Source organism: Rhinoraja longicauda, chromosome 36 (genome assembly GCF_053455715.1).
Source record: "Rhinoraja longicauda isolate Sanriku21f chromosome 36, sRhiLon1.1, whole genome shotgun sequence".
In the NCBI taxonomy this organism is placed as follows: domain Eukaryota; kingdom Metazoa; phylum Chordata; class Chondrichthyes; order Rajiformes; family Arhynchobatidae; genus Rhinoraja; species Rhinoraja longicauda.
Genome location: NC_135988.1, coordinates 2,687,516 through 2,708,275, shown reverse-complemented (window position 1 = coordinate 2,708,275; position 20,760 = coordinate 2,687,516). Strand labels below are relative to the sequence as shown.

The following is a 20,760-nucleotide window of genomic DNA, read 5'->3' as shown; positions in this document are numbered from 1 at the left end:
ATTTTTATACCTTTTTCAACATATACCAATATTTATTAGGGTGTATCTTTACGCGTATTGTTTGTTCATTGTTAAAATAATTGTAAAAACTAATAAACAGATTTATTTTTTTTTAAAGAAACACAAACTCAGTCCTTCAAGGCAGGCGGTTCATGTACCATGAAATACCCATGACGCGAAGTAGGAACCGGAGCCAGGGAACCCACGCGTGCCCGGAGTGATGCCAAAACCGACGGAACCGAAGGCTGCTGACCAGAGGACTCCGGCAGGAAATCCCCGGGCACTCTAAGTGGCGAGCCATATACTAGTTCCGCGGACGAAGCACCGAGATCCTGCTTAGGAGCAGTCCGGATGCCCAAAAGGACCCAGGGAAGTTGGCCTTCCAGCCGTGCACTGAGGGCTGCCTTAAGTTGCCGGTGAAACCTCTCCACGAGCCCATTAGCCTGTGGGTGGTACGCCGTGGTGCGCTGCAACCGGGAGCCGTACAGCTCCGCCAGCGTGGCCCAGAGGGCAGAGGTGAACTGGGATCCCCTGTCTGTGGTAATGACGGACGGAACACCGAAACGGGCCACCCAATGGAGGGCCAGGGCCCGGGCACAAGAGGCAGCGGAGGTATCGGACAACGGGAAAGCCTCCGGCCATCGGGTGAATCGATCAACCACCGTGAGCAGATGAGTGTAGCCCCGGGAGGAAGGTAAAGGTCCAACTAAATCAACATGAATATGGAAAAAACGGACTGCTGGAACCGCGAACTCATGCACCGGGGGTTGAACATGGCGTTGAACTTTAGCGGTCTGGCAGGGAACGCAGGAACGTGCCCAAGTGGCTACCTGCTTTCGCAGGCCATGCCACACAAAACGAGCGGCCACCAAGGCAGAGGTGGAGCGGATGGACGGGTGCGCCAGCCCCGTGAATGGCATCAAACACCCGACGCTGGAGGCACCACCGGCCTGGGGCGGGGAAGAGAAACATCACACCAGACTTTTATACCCGCAGGCCCGCAGGCCACCTGGGCCAACTTCAACCCCGAAGTGGTGGACTGGTATGCTGAGGCAGTGTCTGCCAGAAGCTGTGCCTCCGCAAGCTCCTGGAGATCCACCTCGCAGCCCACCGCTGAAATGGGGAAACGGCAGGCCGGGACAGGGCGTCAGCAATGGCATTAAGCTTACCCGCGACATGACGGACATCGGTAGTAAACTCTGAGATGGCAGTCAGGTGCCGCTGCTGGCGGGCCGACCATGGGTCGGACAATTTGGAAAAAGCAAAAGTCAATGGTTTGTGGTCCGTAAAGGCCACAAACGGGCGGCCTTCTAGGAAATACCTAAAGTGACGGACAGCTAAATAGAGAGCCAGAAGCTCTCGGTCAAAGGCATCTTGATGCCGCTGCGGCCCGCCCGCTGATGCCGAGACCTTGTTGATCGAACTGTTTCTTTTTGATTTGGATGCCATGAGCGCATCAGCTTTCTCTGCATATGCCACGGGGTCCTTAAAAGAACAATCCGTGAGCATGAGCTTGACATCCTCGGGAAGCTGCTCTCTGAAAGCCTGCTCGAACATGAGGCAATCCTTGTGTTCACCTGCTAGCGCCAACATTTCAGCCATGAGGGCGGACGGCACCGATCTTCGAGATCCGGTAGGTGCATAAGCCTCTTAGCTCGGTCATGCCTACTGAATCCGAAGGTTCGTAACAAGAGTACCTTCAGTGCCTCGTACTTGTCGTCTGCAGGAAGGTCGATGATGAACCGCATCACCCGCGCGGACGTCTCCGGCGGTAGAGCACTGACGAGGTAATAGTACTTTGTCGCGTCCGTCGAGATGTTTCTTAGGTGAAACTGAGCTTCGGCATGGACAAATCAGGATTGCGGTTGATGTGCCCAAAACGGCGGAAGGTGAACGCTGACCGCGTTTAGCTGCGGTGTGCCGGGCGTAGGAACCGAAGACGAGGCGTCTTGTTCATTCATGGTAGGTGATCGGCTGGATCACGTCGGGGTCACCTATATGGCGAGTCTGGAGGCTCGTTCTTTGTTGAAGAAGTTTATTGCGACAGCAACATTCGATTACTAAGTATAACGAACAAGATAACAGACAACCATTAATTGTAACTGTTCACTTCGAAGAAGTCTCCTAACTGACTGGTTTTGGGCGCCAAAACCAAACGTGACCACGCTGTCCAATCAGCGGGCTCAACTCCCTGGACCAATCCCTACGGTCGCACTCACATGTGACCTTGCTGGCCAATCTGAGGGTTCGACTCCTAGGACTAATATCTATGGTCGCTACAATATTTACATTAGTGTTTAGAATTGCTCCGTGATAGAATAACCAATGGCCAAACTCAAGATTTGTTAGAGTCATAGTCATACAGTGTGGGAACGGGCCCTTCGGCCCAACTTGACCACACCGACCAAGATGCCCTGTCTACACTCGTCGCACCGGCCTGTATTTGACCCACATCCCTCTAAACCTATCCTATCCATGTACCTGTCTAAATGTTTTAAAACATTGCAATAGTACCTGCCTCAACTACCTTCTCCGGAAGCTCGTTCCATACACCCATCACCTTTTGTGCAAAATAGTCGCCCCTCAGGTTCCTAATAAATCTTTCCCTCCGAACCTTAAACCTATGTCATCTAGTTCTCAATTTCCCTACACTGGGCAAGAGACTGCATTTATCTGATCTATTCCTCATGATTTTGTACACCTCTATAAGATCACCCCTCATCCTCCTGCGCTCCAAGGAATAGAGTCCGAGCCTGCTCAACTTCTCCCTGTAGCTCAGACCCTCGAGTCCTGGCAACATCCTCATAAATCTCTGCAACCTTTCCAGCTTGACATCATCTTTCCAACAACATGGTGCCCAAAACTGAACACAACAGTCTAAATGTGGCCTCACCTATGTCTTATATAACTGCAACATAGTCATGTAATATATAACATGATCTCCCAACTTCTATACTGAATATGTACAGGAAGGAACTGCAAATGCTGGTTTAAACTGAAGATAGACACATAAAGCTGAAGTAACTCATCGGGTCACGCAGCAACTCATCGGTTGGGTCCAAAGAAAGGTCTCGACCCGAAACGTGACCTGTTCCTTCTTTCCAGAGATGCTGCCTGAGCGGCTGAGTTACTCAGGCTTTATGTGTCCATCTTCTATACTCAACAGCACTCTGACTGATGAAGGCCAATGTATGTGTTCTTTATATTCTTCTTACACCCTGATCAGACTCAACCTTCTAGGTGACTTGAATACCGTGTCTGTCCGAGTTTGGTCCAACCTTGGAGGCAGCAGTTGCTAGGACCGTTGCTAAGGTGGTGAGGGATCTGCTGCTCCCAAGTTAAGCGGTCGGAACTAAAGTGCGAGCCGAACTTGTCGGGGGTTCTGAGAGGCGGGGACACTGAGCCCGTTGGCGGGGTCCGCGGAATCTCCGATCCGCGCCGGGGCCGGGACCGGGACCGGGACAGGCCGGGCTGGGCGGGGTTTCCGCTGGGCGGGGTTTTTCCTGACCGGAAGCAGACGCCGCGCCGTGGCCGAGGGGGAGGGAGGTGAGCGCTTGTTGACGTCCAGGGGCCGGCGGAGGGAGGGACGGACGGACGGACGGACGGAGGGAGTGGCCGCAGTCCGCGGGCCGGGAGGGAGTGTCCAGCGGAAGGAGTGGCCGCAGCCGCGGCCGCGGGCCAGGGGAGGGAGAGAGGGTCCGCAGGCACGGGGAGGGACGGAGGGTCCGGAAGGAGGGAGGGAGGGAGTGTCCGCGGGCCGGGCGGGGGGAGGGAGAGAGGGGCCGCGGGCCCGGGTGGGGGGGAAGCGAGTGGAGGGTGTCCCGGAGGCCCAGGGTGTCGCCGCCTTGCGGGCCGGGCCGGGCCGGGGCCTGGGTGAGGGGCGGCCGGGGCGGATTGAGGGGGCGGCCGGGACCTGGGTGGGGGGGCGGCCGGGACCTGGGTGAGGGGGCGGCCGGGGCCTGGGTGAGGGGGCGGCCGGGGCCTGGGTGAGGGGGCGGCCGGGGCCTGGGTGAGGGGCGGGTTGAGGCGGCGACCGGGGCCTGGGTGAGGGGGCGGCCGGGGCCTGGGTGAGGGGGCGGCCGGGGCCTGGGTGAGGGGCGGGTTGAGGCGGCGACCGGGGCCTGGGTGAGGGGGCGGCCGGGGCCTAGGTGAGGGGCGGGTTGAGGGGGCGGCCGGGGCCTGGGTGAGGGGGCGGCCGGGGCCTAGGTGAGGGGCGGGTTGAGGGGGCGGCCGGGGCCTGGGTGAGGGGGCGGCCGGCGCCTGGGTGAGGGGCGGCCGGGGCCTGGGTCTCTCCCGGTGTCCTGCAGGCCGGGTGGAGAGAGCCCCGGCCGCCCGATCCACCCCTGATCCCGGGGCCTGGAGGGATGGGCCCCGGCGCCGCCTGAGGTCGGTGGGAACTCCGGCACTCGCGGGCGGGAGGATACCCGACCAGGGTAAAGCCAAGGCGGCCTGAGCTGAGCCTGAGGATCGGCTTCACTCGGGGCCCGGGCTTCTGGAAAAACACGCTCCACGAAGCTCCTGTGAGGGGTCGACGTTTCCTGATCTATAACATCAGACAACGTCTGCAATAATTTCGCAAAACGAGCTCAGCGGATCGGGCAGCCTCTGTACAGGCAATGATGGTCAGACGGCGTTTATGTTCTAGGCCCTTCTTCAGGCGGCTGTAGATCCTCTCCATCGATGCTGCCTGGCCCGCTCAGCTCCTCCAACACGTCTTGTTTTGCACAAGATTCCAACATCTGCAATTCCTCGCATCTCCATTTGTACAGTATTTATTGTCTTGACTTTAACACTGGAGGTGAGAGAAATGAACAACGGTGAATATCCGTTTTTCCTGATACCACAGACAAAGCAGGAAAATGGGATATTCTAAATCGACCAAGATCGTTGACACACAAGGAACCGCAGATGCTGGAATGTGAAGTAAAACATAAAGTGGCGGAGGAACTCAGCGGGTCGGGCAGCGTCTGCAGTGGGAATGGACAGGCGTCCCTAGTTTAGATTATGGAGATCTCATTCAGAACGTGGGTGGAATCAAGGAGGATACAAGGAACTGCAGATGCTGGTCTATTTTTTTTAAAAGACACAAAGTGCTGGAGCAATTTGGGGTAGCGCAGTAGTATAGTTGCTGCCATACAACGCCAGGGACCTGGGTTTGATCCCGACTATGGCTGCTGTCTATGGAGTTTGTACGTTCTCCCTGTGACCACCTGGGTTTTTTCCGGGTGCACCCAGTTTCCTCCCACATTCCAAAGACGTGCAGGCTTGTAGGTTAATTGGCTTCGGTAAAATTGTAAATTGTCCCTGGTGTGTAGGATAATGTTAGTGTGCGGGGAACGCTGGTTAGTACAGACTCGGTGGGCCGAGGGGCCTGCTTCCGCACTTTCTCGCTAAACTATGCTCAGTGGGTCAGGTAGCAAGTGGAGAGCATGGATAGGTGACATTTCAGGTCAAGATCCTTCCTCAGACTGAAGAAGAATCCTGACCTGAAGTGTCACCCATCCATGCTCTCCAGAGATGCTGCCTTACCCGCTGAGTTGCTCCAGCACGTTATTTTTTTATAGGTGTAATCAAACATGGTCCAAAGACCAGAATGATCAAACAGCAAATTATTTTATTTGCTGAGGGATTTTCTTAATATCACATCTTATTAATTTTCATCTGCTGATACAACAATTATTTATTGTTTCATCAATTACTCCCTTATCATGAGGCCATTTTAAATTAAAATGCTGGTACATGAAAATTCAACATTTTGCTTGTTCTAAAATTTATGCTGATTTCAATAAATCAAGATGATTTCTGTTTAAATATTTAATAATATATTTTAAAATATTTTAAATGAGTTGTACAGCACAGAAGCTGTTGCTTCGGTCCAACTCATTCATGCTGACCAAGATGCCCCATCTAAGCTGGTCTGATTTGCCTGCATTTGGCCCATATCCCTCAAAACCTCTTATCCCATTATCTTCACCAGAAGATAGCGAATCTTTGGCATTCACTGCCAAAACAAGCAGTCAAAGCTCATTTGTTAAATCTATTCATGCAGATGTTTTCAGACATTAAGGGTTTAAAATGGATGAGTGCAGGAAAGTAATGTTAAGGTAAAATATGAGTCGTAATCTTACTGAATGGCAGAACAGGAATGTTCAGCCCAATTTGCCCATGCTGACCAAGATGGCCATCTACGCTAGTCCCACCTGCTCGTGTTAGGCCCATAAAACTAAACCTTTCTTCTGCACTTATGTGACAAAATGCATTTTAAATGTTAACAGTAGCTGCCTCAACTACTTCCTTTGGCAGATGGACACAAGATGCTGGAGTATCTCACTGGTCAGGCAGCATCTCTGGAGAAAAGAAATAGGTGACCTTTTGGGTCAAGACCTTTCTTCAGACTGATGTAAACCATACCATATACCAGCATCTGCAGTTCCTTCCTACACTCTTTGTCTACTTCCTCTGGCAGCTTGTTCTATACACCCACCACCCTCTCTGAAAATGTTGCTATTAAATCTTACCCCTCTGACATTAAATCTATGTCCCTTGGTTCTTGATTTCCCCTACACCGAGTCAACGATTCTGTGCATTTACTCGATCCCCATTATGATCTGAAACGCCGCTGTAAGTTCATCCCTCCTGGGCTCCAAGCAAAAAAGTCCTTGGCTGCCCAGCTTCTCTCTGTGGCTCAGACCCTCAAGTCCTGGCAATTTTCTCATAAATCATTTCTGAACTCTTTGTTTAATGGCCCCCCTTCATATGGCAAGATGACCAGAACTGAACACAACACTCTAAATGTGGCCTCACCAATGTTTTGTACAACTGCAACACAACTTCTATATTCAATAGAAGATAGACACAAAATGTTGGAGTAACTCATCGGGCCAGGTAACATCTCTGGAGAGAAGGAATGGGTGACGTTTCGGGTCAAGACCCTTCAAACTGATGTCGGGAGAGGGAGATGCATAGATTAGGAAGTGTAAGGTGTGAAAATAGGACAAAGGGAATGAGATCAAGGAAAATGTAGAATAGATCATTGTTAGCTGCTTTTTTTTTATCTCTGTTCAAAGCATACAGAGATAAAATGTAGTCGGAGACAAGATTGGTCGGAGAACTGGGAAGGGGGAGGGATGGAGAGAGGGAAAGCAAGGGTTACTTGAAGTTGGAGAGGTCAATGTTCATACCGCTGGGGTACAAGCTGCCCAAGCGAAATATGAGGTGCTGTTCCAATTTGTGCTGGGCCGCACTCTGAAAGGTCAGTGTGAGAATGGGAGGGGGAGTTAAAGTATTTAGCAACCAAGAGATCAGGTAGGTTTAGCTGAGCAGAGGTGTTCAGCGAAATGATCGCCGAGCCTGTGCTTGGTCTCACTGATATATAGGAGTCCACACCTGGAACAGCAGATACAGCAGATGAGGTTGGAGGGGGTATGTGAACTTCTGCCTCACCTGAAAAGACTGTTGGGGTCCTTAGACAGAGTCGAGGGGGGAAATATAGGGACAGGTGTTGCATCTCCTGCGGTTGCAGGGGAATACCTGGGGAGGGGGTGGTTTGAGTGGGAAGGGACAAGTTGACCAGGGAGTTGCGGAGGGAATGGTCTCTGCGGAAAGAGATGGAGATGGGAAGATGTCGTTAGTGGTGGAAGGTGGCGAAAATGTTGGAGGATTATGTGCTGTCCCTGTTACGACTGGGGGGAGGGGGAGCAAGAGCGGAGCTGTGGGATGATGAAGCCCAGCGTGCCAATAGCCTTCACCGCCCTAATTACTGTGATGACTCTCAATACTCTGATAAAGGCCAACGTACTGAAAGTTGTCTTGACCACCCTATCTACATATAGCACCACTTTCAAGGAACTGTGTACCTGTCTGCTCCTAGATTCTTCTGCTTTACAACATTCCCCAGAGCCCTGCCATTTTCTGGGATGGTCCGACCATGGTTTGACGTCCCAAAATACACCTTGCACATACCTATATTCAATTCCATGAACCATTCCTCGGCCTACTTGCCCAGCTGATCAAGATCCTGCTGTAATTTTTGGCAACCATCTTTGCTACCTACAATACCACCCACTTTAGAGTAATCTGCAAATGTAATACTCATGCCTTCAATGTTCTCATCCACATGGCTGATATAAACCACAAACAGCACTAGACACACCACTAGTCACAGGCCTCCAGTCTGAAAACAACCTTCCACCATCTCCCTTTCATGAAGCCAATTTTTCTATCCAGTGTTTTCTATTAGTAGAATTTGAGAATATTCTATTCTACCAGTTGTGTGTCTTCTCCATCTAAAGTCGTGTCCAAAAAATGCCCATTTTGCAGGGACATTGGTCTGATAAGTTGAGATATTCGTATGATATCCTTGTACACGTTCCTTCACTCCTGCTTGTTACACATACAGGCACAAAAACAAAAATAATGCTTCCTTTTTCCCAGGTTGAATATGAATTACTGATTGCAAGTTAAAGGAAAGACACCATGGAGGATCCTTCAGAAATCATCCAGAAACTGCAACTTGCAGGCAAAGGCAGGGCAGAGCGAGAGGAACATTATCAGAGGATGAAAGTCCCCAGAGTTGAGGAGGTTCTTAAAAATCTTCTGGAGGACTTGTCAACCGAAAATCTAAGGAGAGACAGAGGATCAGTTGTGGATGATGTAAAGGATTTGCTTTTACATGCTGACCCTCTCTGGCTTCTCAACCATTACCATCAAGGTGAAACTCTGAACATTGTGCACTTGTACGTTGACCTGACCGTTTCTTTGACCCAGTGCGCAGCACTGCCGAGGTGTGAGACTGACATTGGGGAGCTGCCCAACAGTGCTTACTCCACGACACCTGGCAGGGCGCAGAGCGTGGCCGAAACATTTCAGCTGCTCCTCAGTAAACTGTCGATGAGGCCACCGCAAGCCTTGTCCAGCCCTGCTGAACTCTCGCCCGACTCTATCGTGAATGCCATCTCGCCGCATCTGGTCATCTTCTGTGCCACGCACTGCCAGGAGAGGCCGTGGACCAACGCAGCGTCCCGGCTAGCTGCCGACGAGCTGCTGACTGCCACCGTGCAGGCGTCCGGCTGCAAGACCGTCGTGGAACTCCTGTGCGGATCAGAGGAGCAAGGACACGGGGCTCTGGCAATCGTGCTGCACCTGATGAAACCTCAGATGAACAAGTAAGTCAATGGTAGATGTTTACGGTTAGATTTACTACTGTCACTCGTACCGAGGTACAGCGAAAAGCTCTGTTTTGCACGCTGTCCAGTCGGATCAGATATACCATACATAAATACAATCAAGTCAAACTCAGGTACAATGGGTAGAGCAAAGGGGAGGATACAGAGTGCAGAATATAGTTCTCAGTTATGGCTCTGTATAGTTCTGTAGTTATTGTTCACTGTAGTTAGATACAGTTCTCAGTGTTATAGTGCATCAGTTCCAGAAACAAAGTCCAATATCTGCAATGGGGTAGAGGTGAATCAAACAGTACCTTAGCTTATGAAGGATTATTTGGAGACCTGATAGCAGAAGGGAAGAAGCTGTTCCTGAGTCTGGCCCTGCAGAGAGTAGTGCGTTTGGCAGAACGCACCATGGGAACTACACTCGTCCCCCTGCAGGACCTATACATCAGGAGGTGCAGATCCAGAGCAAGCAAGATCATGAGGGACCCCTGCCACCCCAGTAACGGACTGTTCCAGATGCTACGATCATGCAAACGCCTCCGCTGTCACGCTGTGAAAACGGAGAGGATGAGACAGAGCTTCTTCCCACAGGCCATCAGGACTGTCAACTTTTATAACCCCAGAGACTAAATTTTTGTCGACACTTTTTGTGCTATGTTTAGTAACTTATTAACTTTATTTATATGCTGTAACTGTAATTCTTTTTGTGCACAACCCGCAGGCATTGCCACTTTCATTTCACTGCACATCGAGTATGTGTATGTGACAAATAAATTTGACTTGACTTGACTTGACTTGGTGGTGCGCACTTTCAAGCTTTTGTATCTTCAGCTGACGGGAGAAGGAATGACCGGGTGGGACAAGTCTTTGATTATGTTGGCTGCTTTCCAGAGGCAGCGTGAGGTGTGGATGAAGTCAGTGGTGGGGAGCCAGGTCTGTTTGATGGACCGGGCTACATCCACAACGCTCTACAATTTCAAGCGATCAGTTCCCAAACTAAGCTGTGATGCAACCCGACAGCATCACATTTCTGTCTGAAGTCTGAAGAAGGGTCTAGACCCAAAACATCACCCATTCCTTCTCTCCCGAGATGCTGCCTGACCCGCTGGGTTGCTCCAGCATTGTGTCTCTACCTTAGTATGCTTTCTGTGGTGGGTGCAACTCATCTGGGGAAATAGCAGCGTTGCTGCATTCTTGGCTGCCAATTCAATGTGGTTGATCCACGACAGACCGTTAGTAATATTGACACCAAGGAACTTCAAGCTCTCAACCATTCCTACTTTGGCACCATTGAGGCGCGTGCTCCACCGCTCTTCCCAAATCAACAATTAGCCCTTTCATCTTGCTGACACTGAGGGGGAGGTTATTGTCCTGGCACCATGTCGCTAAGTTCTCTGCCTCCTTCCTGCACTCTATCTCATTGTCACTGTTTGTGATGCGGCCCACATATGTGAACTGTTCTGTCAGTGTCTCCAAATGGTCGCCTCCCTCTGATAGATCTTAGAAACATAGAAACATAGAAAACAGGTGCAGGAGGAGTCCATTAGGCCCTTGGAGCCAGCACCGCCATTCATTGTGATCATGGCTGATCATCCATAATCAGTAACCTGTGCCCAACTTCTCCCCATATCCCTTGATTCCACTAGCCTCTAGAGTTCTATCTAACTCTCTCTTCAATTCATCTAGCCACTGCCTTCTGTGGCAGAGAATTCCACAAATTCACAACTCTCTGGGTAAAAATGTTTCTTCTCACCTCAGTTTTAAATGGCCTCCCCTTTATTCTTAGACTGTGGCCCCTGGTTCTGGACTCCCCCAACATTGGGAACATTTCTCCTCCTTCTAAACTCCGGTGAATACAGCCCCAGTCTTTCCAATCGTTCCTCATATGACAGTCCCGCCATCCCAGGGATTAACCTCGTGAACCTCCGCTGCACTGCCTCAGTAGCAAGGATGCCCTTCCTCAAATTAGGAGACCAAAACTGCACACAACACAGTACCCACCCCCTCCCCTGACATCAGTCTGAAGAAGGGTCTCGACCTGAAACGTCACCAATTCCTTCACTCCAGAGATGCTGCCTGACCCGCTGAGTTACTCCAGCATTTTGTGTCTACCTTGGATTTTAACCAGCATCTGCAGTTTTTTTCCTACACAGGTTACAGGCACTTTGCCCAACAATGTTTATGCCAAACATGATGCATGATGCCAAGCTAAATTAATCTCAACTGCCTGCACGTCATCCATATTCCTCCATACTCTGCACATGCATGTACCTATACAAAAGTCCCTTAAACACCAGTATCGTATCTGACTGCCCCTGGCAGCACGTTTCAGGCACTCACTAATTTTTGTGGTAAAAAAAAACTGTCCCACACATCTATAAATTTCCTCCTCTGACCTTAAAGTTACGCCCTCTAATCTTTGACATTTTCACCCCAGGAAAAACATTCTAACCATCCACCTATCTATGCCTCTCAATATTTTACGTACTAAGTTTCCCGTCAACTTCCGAAGCTCCAGAGAAAACAATCCAAGTTTGTCCAACCTCTCCTCATAGTTAAAACCTTCCAATCTAGGCAGCATTCTGGTAATTCTCTGCCACAGCAGGCAGTGGAAGACAATTCACTGGATGAATTTAAAAGAGAGTCAGATCGAGCTCGAGGGAGCTAGCGGAATCAAGGGATATGGGGGGAAGGCAGGCACGGGTTACTGATTGTAGATGATCAGCCATGATCACAATGAATGGCGGGGCTGGCTCGAAGGGCCAAATGGCCTCCTCCTGCACCTATTTTCTATGTTTCTAAACTGCTTCTGCACCCTTTCTAAAGCCCGCACATCCTTCCTGTAATGGAGTAACCAAAACAGCACACAATACTCCAAGTGTGGCCGAACCAAAGTCCTCTAAAGCTGTAGCTTCACTTCCTGACTCGTCTAGCCGATGCCACAACCGATGAAGGCAAGCATACCACGTGCCTTCTTTCCCACTCGATCTACTTGTGTTGCCACTTTCAGGCTGTGTTGTGGACTTGGACTGGAGCTAAGTCGCCTACAGATAACGAACTTAATACCTGTGGCGACGTGCGACGCTGCCGACAGGAACCGCACACGCCCACCCTCCACAGCTCTTGGATCTCACCCAAGAGCATGTCACGGCTGCCACTCTTTCCTGCTTGTTTTCATTTACTGAGCGGAGTGCTGGTAACTGAGTTGTAACCGCGTGCAAACCTCCACAGAAACACGTGGAAGTTGAACCCAGCCACGAAGCACGTGTTCCGCTGGCTGCTGCAGAGGATGCGGAGACCCTGGCTGAGCGAGCACTTGGACACAGTGCTGCCACCGTCCCTCCTCTTCTCCGATGACTACAGGACGGAGAATAAGATTCTGGGTGTGAGGTGCCTGCAGCACATCATTGACAACGTGGTAGGTGGGGCAGAGAGGGGCAGTTACGCCAAGGGGGAGGAGGGGGGGAAATCACACTGGCACCAGTGCGGAGGGGTCTGATGTGCATCGAGCGTGCTGCCCTGTCCCGTTGATATTCAGCCGAAGCTCCTGCCAGCCTGGTTTCTGGTGCATGAGATAGAGGCTTGACGTACAATGAATGTGACTGGGTGATTGATGGTCAGTGTGGGCAGTGGGCTGAAGGGCCTGTTTCAATGCTTTATCTCTAAACTAAGCTGCACCAACATACAGGGATATGAATCACATCCAGGCAGAAGACGTTAGTTTAACTTGGTTCTGGTATAGTATGAACAGCAGAATTCCACTGAGGTTCACTTGCTGTTAGTGGGACCTCTGCAGATTATCACCTGCTGTTGTGTGCAGAGCAGTAACTCAGTAACTACTTGTAAACCCATTTGAAGCAGAGCATTTAGCTTGTATTAAAATGCTGAATTCGTGTTTTCCTTTAATATAAACTGAAGGGTTATCTTCCTTCAACAATGTGGCACAAATAGAACATAGTTCAGTGCTGCCCAGGAACAGGCGTTTCAGTCCATAATGTCCAGACATGACGCCTTTCAAATAATCATATTGCTGCATATTAGTTCAGTTAAGTGATACTGCAAGGACACAGGCCCTTCGACCCACCGAGTCCGCTCCGATCATCGATCGCCCATTCACGTCAATTCTCCAGCATCCCACTTTCTCATCCTCCCTCCACACTGGGGCCAATTAACCTACAAACACGAATGTCGACTTTGGGATGTGGGTGGAAGCCGGAGCTCCCAGAGGAAACCCACGCGGTCACAGGGAGAATGTGCAAACTCCACACAGACTGCACCCAGAGTCAGGATGTAACCCGGGTCTCCGGTGCTGTGAGGCAGCAGCTCACCATATTCATGTGACTATCTGAAAGCCTCGTATCTGCCTCCTCCACCACCCATAGCAGCCCCGTTCCAGGCTCTCACCACTCTGTGTAAAACAAAAACTTGTCCCACACATCTCCTTTCATCCCCTCTCACCTTAAAGCTACTCCCTCTAATCTTTTTGCCATCTATATACTGCAGGAAATGAGAAATGTACTGTTTATAATTGGTTAGATGTTGGTGGCAATAGGCAGTAAAGATGAATACAGGAAACTGTGGACTAAAATGTAAAGGTGAATGGATTATAAGAGACCTTGTTGGGCCCACCAGTTTGCTTGTTCGGACTTTATTATATTTTGGTGTACAAGGCAGCTCGGATGTATTTCTGTGCATCTAACAGCTCTGTGTTCTATTTCAGCCGGCTGCTGAACTCTTGCAGTACAACCGGGCCCAGGTGGTCTACCATGCTCTCTTCAATCACCTGTACACTCCTGAACCCTCACTCGTTCAGGTGAACAATATCCTTTTTGCCTCCTCTTCTCCACTTTGCACGACTCGTGAATAGGTCTATTCGGTCCATCCCTAGTGCCAGGAGAGTGACCCCCATCAGTCTCATTTTCCTTCTTCCATTCTTGCAGCGTAATTCTTACTTCCTTCCAACCACCCATTCGCTCTCATATGTCCTTCAATTCCCCCTTAAATTATTTTCCCACTTCCCCGCACTAAGGGGTCATTTACAATGAATGAATGAATTAATAGGTTTATTGGCCAAGTATGTACACAAACAAGGAATGTGCCTTGGTGCTCCGCTCGCAAGTAACAACACGAACATACAGTAAACAATGAAGAATAAAGCATAAAACATTAAAACATTAAGAATACATCATGACGGTTTAAACATGTGAGTGAAATAAACCAGAGCAAAAAGAGACTACAGACTTTGGTTGTTGAGCAGAGCTACTACTCGTGGAAAAAAGCTGCCCAACGATCCCACCAGCATGTCTTTGATGTGGGAGGAAATCGGAGCACCTATTGAAAGCCAGCAAGGTCACAGTAACAATGTGGAAACGCCACCTAGAGAGCAACACCAGGGTGAATCCAGGCCCCTGGAGCTGAGGCAGCACTAACAGTGGTATCGCCCTTACTTTTGCACACTTCATGATCTGCAAACACTTCCAGCATCCATTAATTTTTCTTTACAGGCCAGAACCAAAAGTGATACATTTCTCACGACATATGAAGAGGCCCTTTGGCTCATCGAGTCTATGCCAGCTCTCAGAGCAATCCGATCCACCCCATTCTCTGATATTTTCCTGTCATCAACACTGCCACGATTTCCCTACACCATCTCCACCAGTGGTCATTTATTGTAGGCACCCTACTAACCAGCACGTCTTTGGGATGTGGGAGGAAATCCTGGGAAAACTGGGATGTGCCCGCAGAGATCAGTGTTGAACACATCACTGAAGCTGTGAGGCAGCAGCACGACCAGCTGTGTCGTTCTCCCTGTGATCGCGTGGGTTTCCACCGGGTGCTTGGGTTTACTCCCACATCCCAAAGACGTGCGGGTCTGTAGGTTCAATGGCCCTCTGTAAATTGCCCCCTGGTTTGTAGGGAACAGAAGAAAAAGTGGGATAACGTAGAACTGGTGTGAGCGGGTGATTGATGGTGACGTGGACTCGGTGGGCCAGTGCTGCATTTCTAAAGTATCGGAAAAGGAGTGGCCTGAGTTGCTGAGCATCTTGGCATTTACTCAGTTTATTCTTAGAGACTGTCTTTGCACCAGCTTCGACAACTCTTCACCTACAGTGAATGGGAAAGGAACGGGTACAACAGTGAGGTGAACCATAACCAATGCCTCTTAGAACCTTCCCCTCGCCTGTATCCACCTATCACTTGCCAGGCTTTGTCCCACCTCTACATCTCTTCCAGCTTCCTTTCCCCTACTCCTATCAGTCTGAAGTAGGGTCCCAACCCGAAACATCGTCTGTCCATTTCTTCCACAGGTGCTACCTGCCCTGTTGAGCTCCTCCAGCACGTTGTGCTTTGTTCATAACTAATGCCTTCTTCGTTCCAGGTCGTGTTGTCCTGTTTGCTCGACCTTCTCCCACTCATAGAGAAGCCTCTCGTCAGCCGAGGGCAACAGAGAGCAAATCGCTACGACAAAGTATTCTGCCTGATACTTACCCACATGGAGGTTGAAGACAAGATCCCCCTTCGAAGAGTGTACGCAAAGCACCTGCCTGTCTTCATCGAAAGGTCAGACTGCGATATTTATTGTCAGGAGCGCCATTTGGGTTGTGTAGACCCAGCAGTGCCGACAGGAAGCAGTGCTCTCCCGCCACATCTCAGTTGCATCCACATGGATCTACTCCCCAATTCCTGATTCCAAGAAGCTTTATGGATTCCAAACTGGACGTCAAACAGAAGTTGAATTTTTTTTTAAAGACACAAAGTGCTGGAGTAACTCAACGGGTCAGGCGGCATGTCTGGGGAACATGAACAGGTGACAGTTTGGGTTACCGATCCAAAATGTCACCTATCCCTGCTCTCCAGAGATGCTGCCTGACCCACTGAGTTACTCCAGCACTTTGTGTCCTTTCCTATTGAAGCTTACAAGCAGCGATTTACTTTGAACTCAGCGGCTGTGTACAAACAGGAAAGTGCACAGCAGGAAGCCACTTGACGCGTGGTCTAGAAACTGATCATATTTGTACAATGATTAGTTTTCCAATGCATTTGTTGGAAAGATTTTGGGGCATCATGGAGCCAGGCCTGTGAATACGTGGATGGAGAGAGCAAATCAGTGGGCACTGAGTGTATACATGGAATGCAGACAGTTCTCACTAATGCCAGGACCCATCAGATTCTGCAACACTCTGACAGAGAGCAGTATAGCACTGGAACAGGCCCTTCGGCCCACAATGTCTGTGCCGAGCGATGCCAAGATAAACTAATCTCTGCCAGCATATGATCCATATCCCTCCATTTCCTGCATATCCAGGTGCTTATCTAAAAGCCTTTTAAATACCATAATCATAATTATCTTCACCACCACCACCACTGGCAGCATGTTCCAGACACCCACTAACATTTGCGTTAAAAAAACCTGACTCGTGCATCTTTAAACTTTGCCCCTCTCACCTTAAAGCTATGACCTCTAGTCTTTGACATTTCTACCCTGGGAAAAAGGTTCTGACTGTCTACCGTATCTATTTGGTTTAATTTAAAGATACAACATGGAAACTGGCCCTGGTGCCAACCAAGTCTATGCTGATCATTGATCACCTGTTGACACTAGTTGTATGTCATCCCATTTTCTCAGTCCCGACACACTACGGATATTTTACAGAGGCCAATTAAACTACAAACCCAAATGTATTTGGGACGTGAAAACTGAAGCAAACCCACGTGGTCAGGCAGAACGTGCAAACTCCACACAGACAGCACCGGAGGTCAGGATTAAACCTGGGTCATGGAGTCATCCAACATTCGGTCCAGCTTGCCCATGCTGACCACATTGCCCCAACTACACTAGCCCCACTTAGCCGCATTTGGCCCCTAGCTCTCGAAACCTTTCCTATCCATGTCTGGGTAAAAGACTCTGTACATCTACCCTATCTAACACCCTTATGATCTTATAATCTTATACACCTCAATAAGATCACCTCTCATCCTCTTGCCCTCCAAGTAATACAATCTGAGCCTGCCCGACATCTCCCAATAGCTCAGGCCCTCAAGTCCTGGCAACATTCTTGTAAATCTCTGCACTATTTCCAGCTTAAAAACATCTTTCCTCTAACAGGGTGAGGAACAGGGTATAAATTTCTATACCCTACCCTGAGTTATGAACAAAGATACTAGAGGAGCAAGATGAACCACTCCAATGAAATCGCCTATACTGAAGTGTAGTACGCAAAGGAGCGTAACGTCCGACATTTTAGTAAGCAAAACCCGCCGTTTGCTATGCCTCTCGCAATGTAATCAGTGTTTTGGCGGAACAGTACGTGTGATGATACCATTAAAATGCAGAATATATCTCATCTATCAATTCACAGGTTTTTGTTATTTTTCTTTTAAAATGTTTCTGTAAGTTTCTGCCTACTAAAATGGCGCCGTGACATACTACGGTTTTTAGGGTCCAGTGGTCTATCTTGCTCCTCTAGTAACAATATAACAATATAACAACTACAGCATGGAAACAGGCCTGTACGGCCCTACCAGTCCACGCCGACCATTCTCCCTGACCTAGTCTCATCTACCTGCACTCAGACCATAACCCTCCAATCCCCTCCTATCCATATACCTATCCAATTTACCCTTAAATAATAAAATCGAGCCAGCCTCCACCACTTCCACCGGAAGCCCATTCCATACAGCCACAACCCTCTGAGTAAAGAAGTTCCCCCTCATGTTACCCCTAAACCTTTGTCCCTCAATTCTGAAGCTATGTCCCCTTGTTGGAATCTTCCCCACTCTCAAAGGGAAAAGCCTACCCACGTCAACTCTGTCCGTCCCTCTCAAAATTTTAAAAACCTCTATCAAGTCCCCCCCTCAACCTTCTACGCTCCAAAGAATAAAGACCCAACCTATTCAACCTCTCTCTGTAGCCTAAGTGCTGAAACCCAGGCAACATTCTAGTAAATCTCCTCTGTACCCTCTCCATTTTGTCGACATCCTTCCTATAATTTGGCGACCAGAACTGCACACCATACTCCAGATTCGGCCTCACCAATGCCCTGTACAATTTCAACATTACATCCCAACTTCTATACTCGATGCTCTGATTTATAAAGGCAAGCATACCAAACGCCTTCTTCACCACCCTATCCACATGAGATTCCACCTTCAGGGAACAATGCACAGTTATTCCCAGATCCCTCTGTTCCACTGCATTCCTCAATTCCCTACCATTTACCCTGTACGTCCTATTTTGATTTGTCCTACCAAAATGCAGCACCTCACTTATCAGCATTAAACTCCATCTGCCATCTTTCAGCCCACCCTTCCAAAAGGCCCAAGTCTCTCTGTAGACTTTGAAAATCTACCTCACTATCAACTACTCCACCTATCTTAGTATTATCTGCATATTTACTAATCCAATTTGCCACACCATCATCCAGATCATTAATGTAAATGACAAACAACAGTGGACCCAACACAGATCCTTGGGGTACTCCACTAGACACTGGCCTCCAACCTGACGTACAGTTGTCAACCGTTACCCTCTGGTATCTCCCATTCAGCCATTGTTGAATCCATCTTGCAACCTCACTATTAATACCCAACGATTTAACCTTCTTAATCAACCTTCCATGTGGAACCTTGTCAAATGCCTTACTGAAGTCCATATAGACAACATCCACAGCCTTGCCCTTATCAGTATCTTTGGTCATGAAGCCCAAAGTGTCGAAAGCCTTCTTGACCATCTTACTCACCTATGATGCCACTTTCAAGGAACTATAAACCTGCGCCTCTAAACCCCTCTGCTCTCCAATACTCCCGAGCCCTTTCATTTTTTCTACAAAGGAATTGCCCTGGTTAGACTTTGCAGAATGCAACACTTCACATTTATCTGCATTAAACTACATTAACCATTTCTCTACCCACTTGCCCAACTGATCAAGATCCTTTGATAACCATGGTCGCCATCTACAATACCACCCACTTTAGTGTCATTTGCAAACTTACTAATTATGCTTTGTACGTTCTCATCCAAATCGTTGATGTAAACTACAAACAGCAATGGGTCCAGGTGTCTGACACCTTGAGGCAATAGCTCTATCAAGCTCTGCCAATATTTCCTCAAGGGATAAACCGCCGATGAATCACTGAACCTTCATTTGCTTCTGTTGCCAGGCTCGGCATTCTGGTTGTTCGGCACTTGAAGCGGCTGCAGAGGGTGATTCTTGGCTATCTGGAGGTGTACGATGGACCTGAGGAAACAGCCAGGCTTTGTGTTCTGCAGGCCTTCCAGAGCATGATCCAACAGGCCTGGCCCAGGTACCAATGTTACAGGGAGAATGCAGGAGAATGGGGTCAAGGGAAAAATGGATCAGCCATATTCGAATGGCAGAACAGATTTGATGGGCCAAACAGCCTAATTCTGCTCCTATATATTACGATCTTATGATCATTAAACTAAGAGTCACAGTACATTCCTGAGACCATTACGCATCACCAACCTTTTCTCTTTGTTTCTCATTATTGAACAGAATGTCCATGAGGCTGGAGATTTTGCTTAAGTCCTTGCTCAGATTCATCTATGATGTGGCAACTGACCAGAGCCCAACTCCACCCCGGGTGAGGGAGGAGCTGTTACAGGATGCCACCCAATGCTTGATTCTGCTCAATCGCTGTTGTGAGCGCAAAGTGACGGTGAGTTGTGTTCAGTGAGGACCAGCACACGTGGCATTTGTTTAGTTTACAGCATGGAAACAGGCCCCTTGATCCACCGAGTCCACACTGATCATAGACCACCCGTTTACACTGGTTTTATGTATTCCCACTCTCTCATTCACTCTGTACACATTCGAGGTAATTTTAAGAGGCTAATTAACCCACAAAACCCGCACGTCATTTCGGGTGTGGAAAGAGCACCCGGATGAAACCCACAGGGTCACAGGGAGAATGTGCAAACTCCGTACAGACAGCACCCAAGGCCATATTGAACCTGGGTCTCTGGCACTGTACAGTAGTAGCTCCACCAGCTGATCCACTGGGCCTCTCATTTGTCTTGAATAAGGTTTACCGCATAACCAAAGCTTCAAAAACAGTAACTCATTACTTCCATGTTCAGCTGTTCCTCAGTTGGTCATAGTCATACAGCGTGGAAACAGGCCCTTTGTGCCCACACCAACTAACATGTCCCATCTATACCATTCCCACCTGCCCGCATTTGGCCCATATCCCTCTAACCCTGTCTAAATGTTTCTTAAACATTGTGACAGTCCCTGCCTCAATTACCTCCTCTGGCAGCTCGTCCCATACACCCGCCACACTTTGTGTGGAAAAAGTTACCCCTCAGGTTCCTATTAAATCTTTCGCCCCTCAACTTAAACCTATGTCCTCTAGTTCTAGATTCTCTGGGCAAGAGACTGCTTCTACCCCTCGTGAATTTGTACACCTCTATAAGATTACTATTCATCCTTCTGCGCTCCAAGGAATAGAGTCCTAACCTGCTCAACCTCCCCCTATCACTCAGCCCCTTGAGGTCTGGCAACATCCTCAGAACTCTTCTCTGCACCTTTTACAACTTGACATCTTTCCTATAACCTGGTGCCCAGAA

General features: G+C 49.1%; 1 protein-coding gene across 7 annotated transcripts in view; it reads left to right on the top strand.

Moving 5' to 3' along the window:
* The first annotated feature begins 3,421 nt into the window (after positions 1 to 3,421).
* tti2 (TELO2 interacting protein 2) overlaps positions 3,422 to 20,760 on the top strand; it is an 18,997-nt gene continuing 1,658 nt past the window's right edge. Inside the window, exons 1-7 of one of the 7 annotated variants that reach the window (XM_078429105.1) lie at positions 3,422 to 3,546; positions 8,434 to 9,164; positions 12,402 to 12,588; positions 13,891 to 13,983; positions 15,550 to 15,731; positions 19,332 to 19,475; positions 19,688 to 19,850. In XM_078429105.1, coding sequence (XP_078285231.1) covers positions 8,476 to 9,164; positions 12,402 to 12,588; positions 13,891 to 13,983; positions 15,550 to 15,731; positions 19,332 to 19,475; positions 19,688 to 19,850 — 1,458 coding nt within the window. In that variant the 5' untranslated portion in view covers positions 3,422 to 3,546; positions 8,434 to 8,475. Of the gene's footprint in view, positions 3,547 to 3,851; positions 3,874 to 3,895; positions 3,918 to 4,243; positions 4,623 to 4,670; positions 4,799 to 4,832; positions 4,924 to 8,433; positions 9,165 to 12,401; positions 12,589 to 13,890; positions 13,984 to 15,549; positions 15,732 to 19,331; positions 19,476 to 19,687; positions 19,851 to 20,760 lie in introns of those variants that run through there. The other 6 variants (XM_078429110.1, XM_078429108.1, XM_078429106.1 and 3 more) reach the window with 6 other exon arrangements.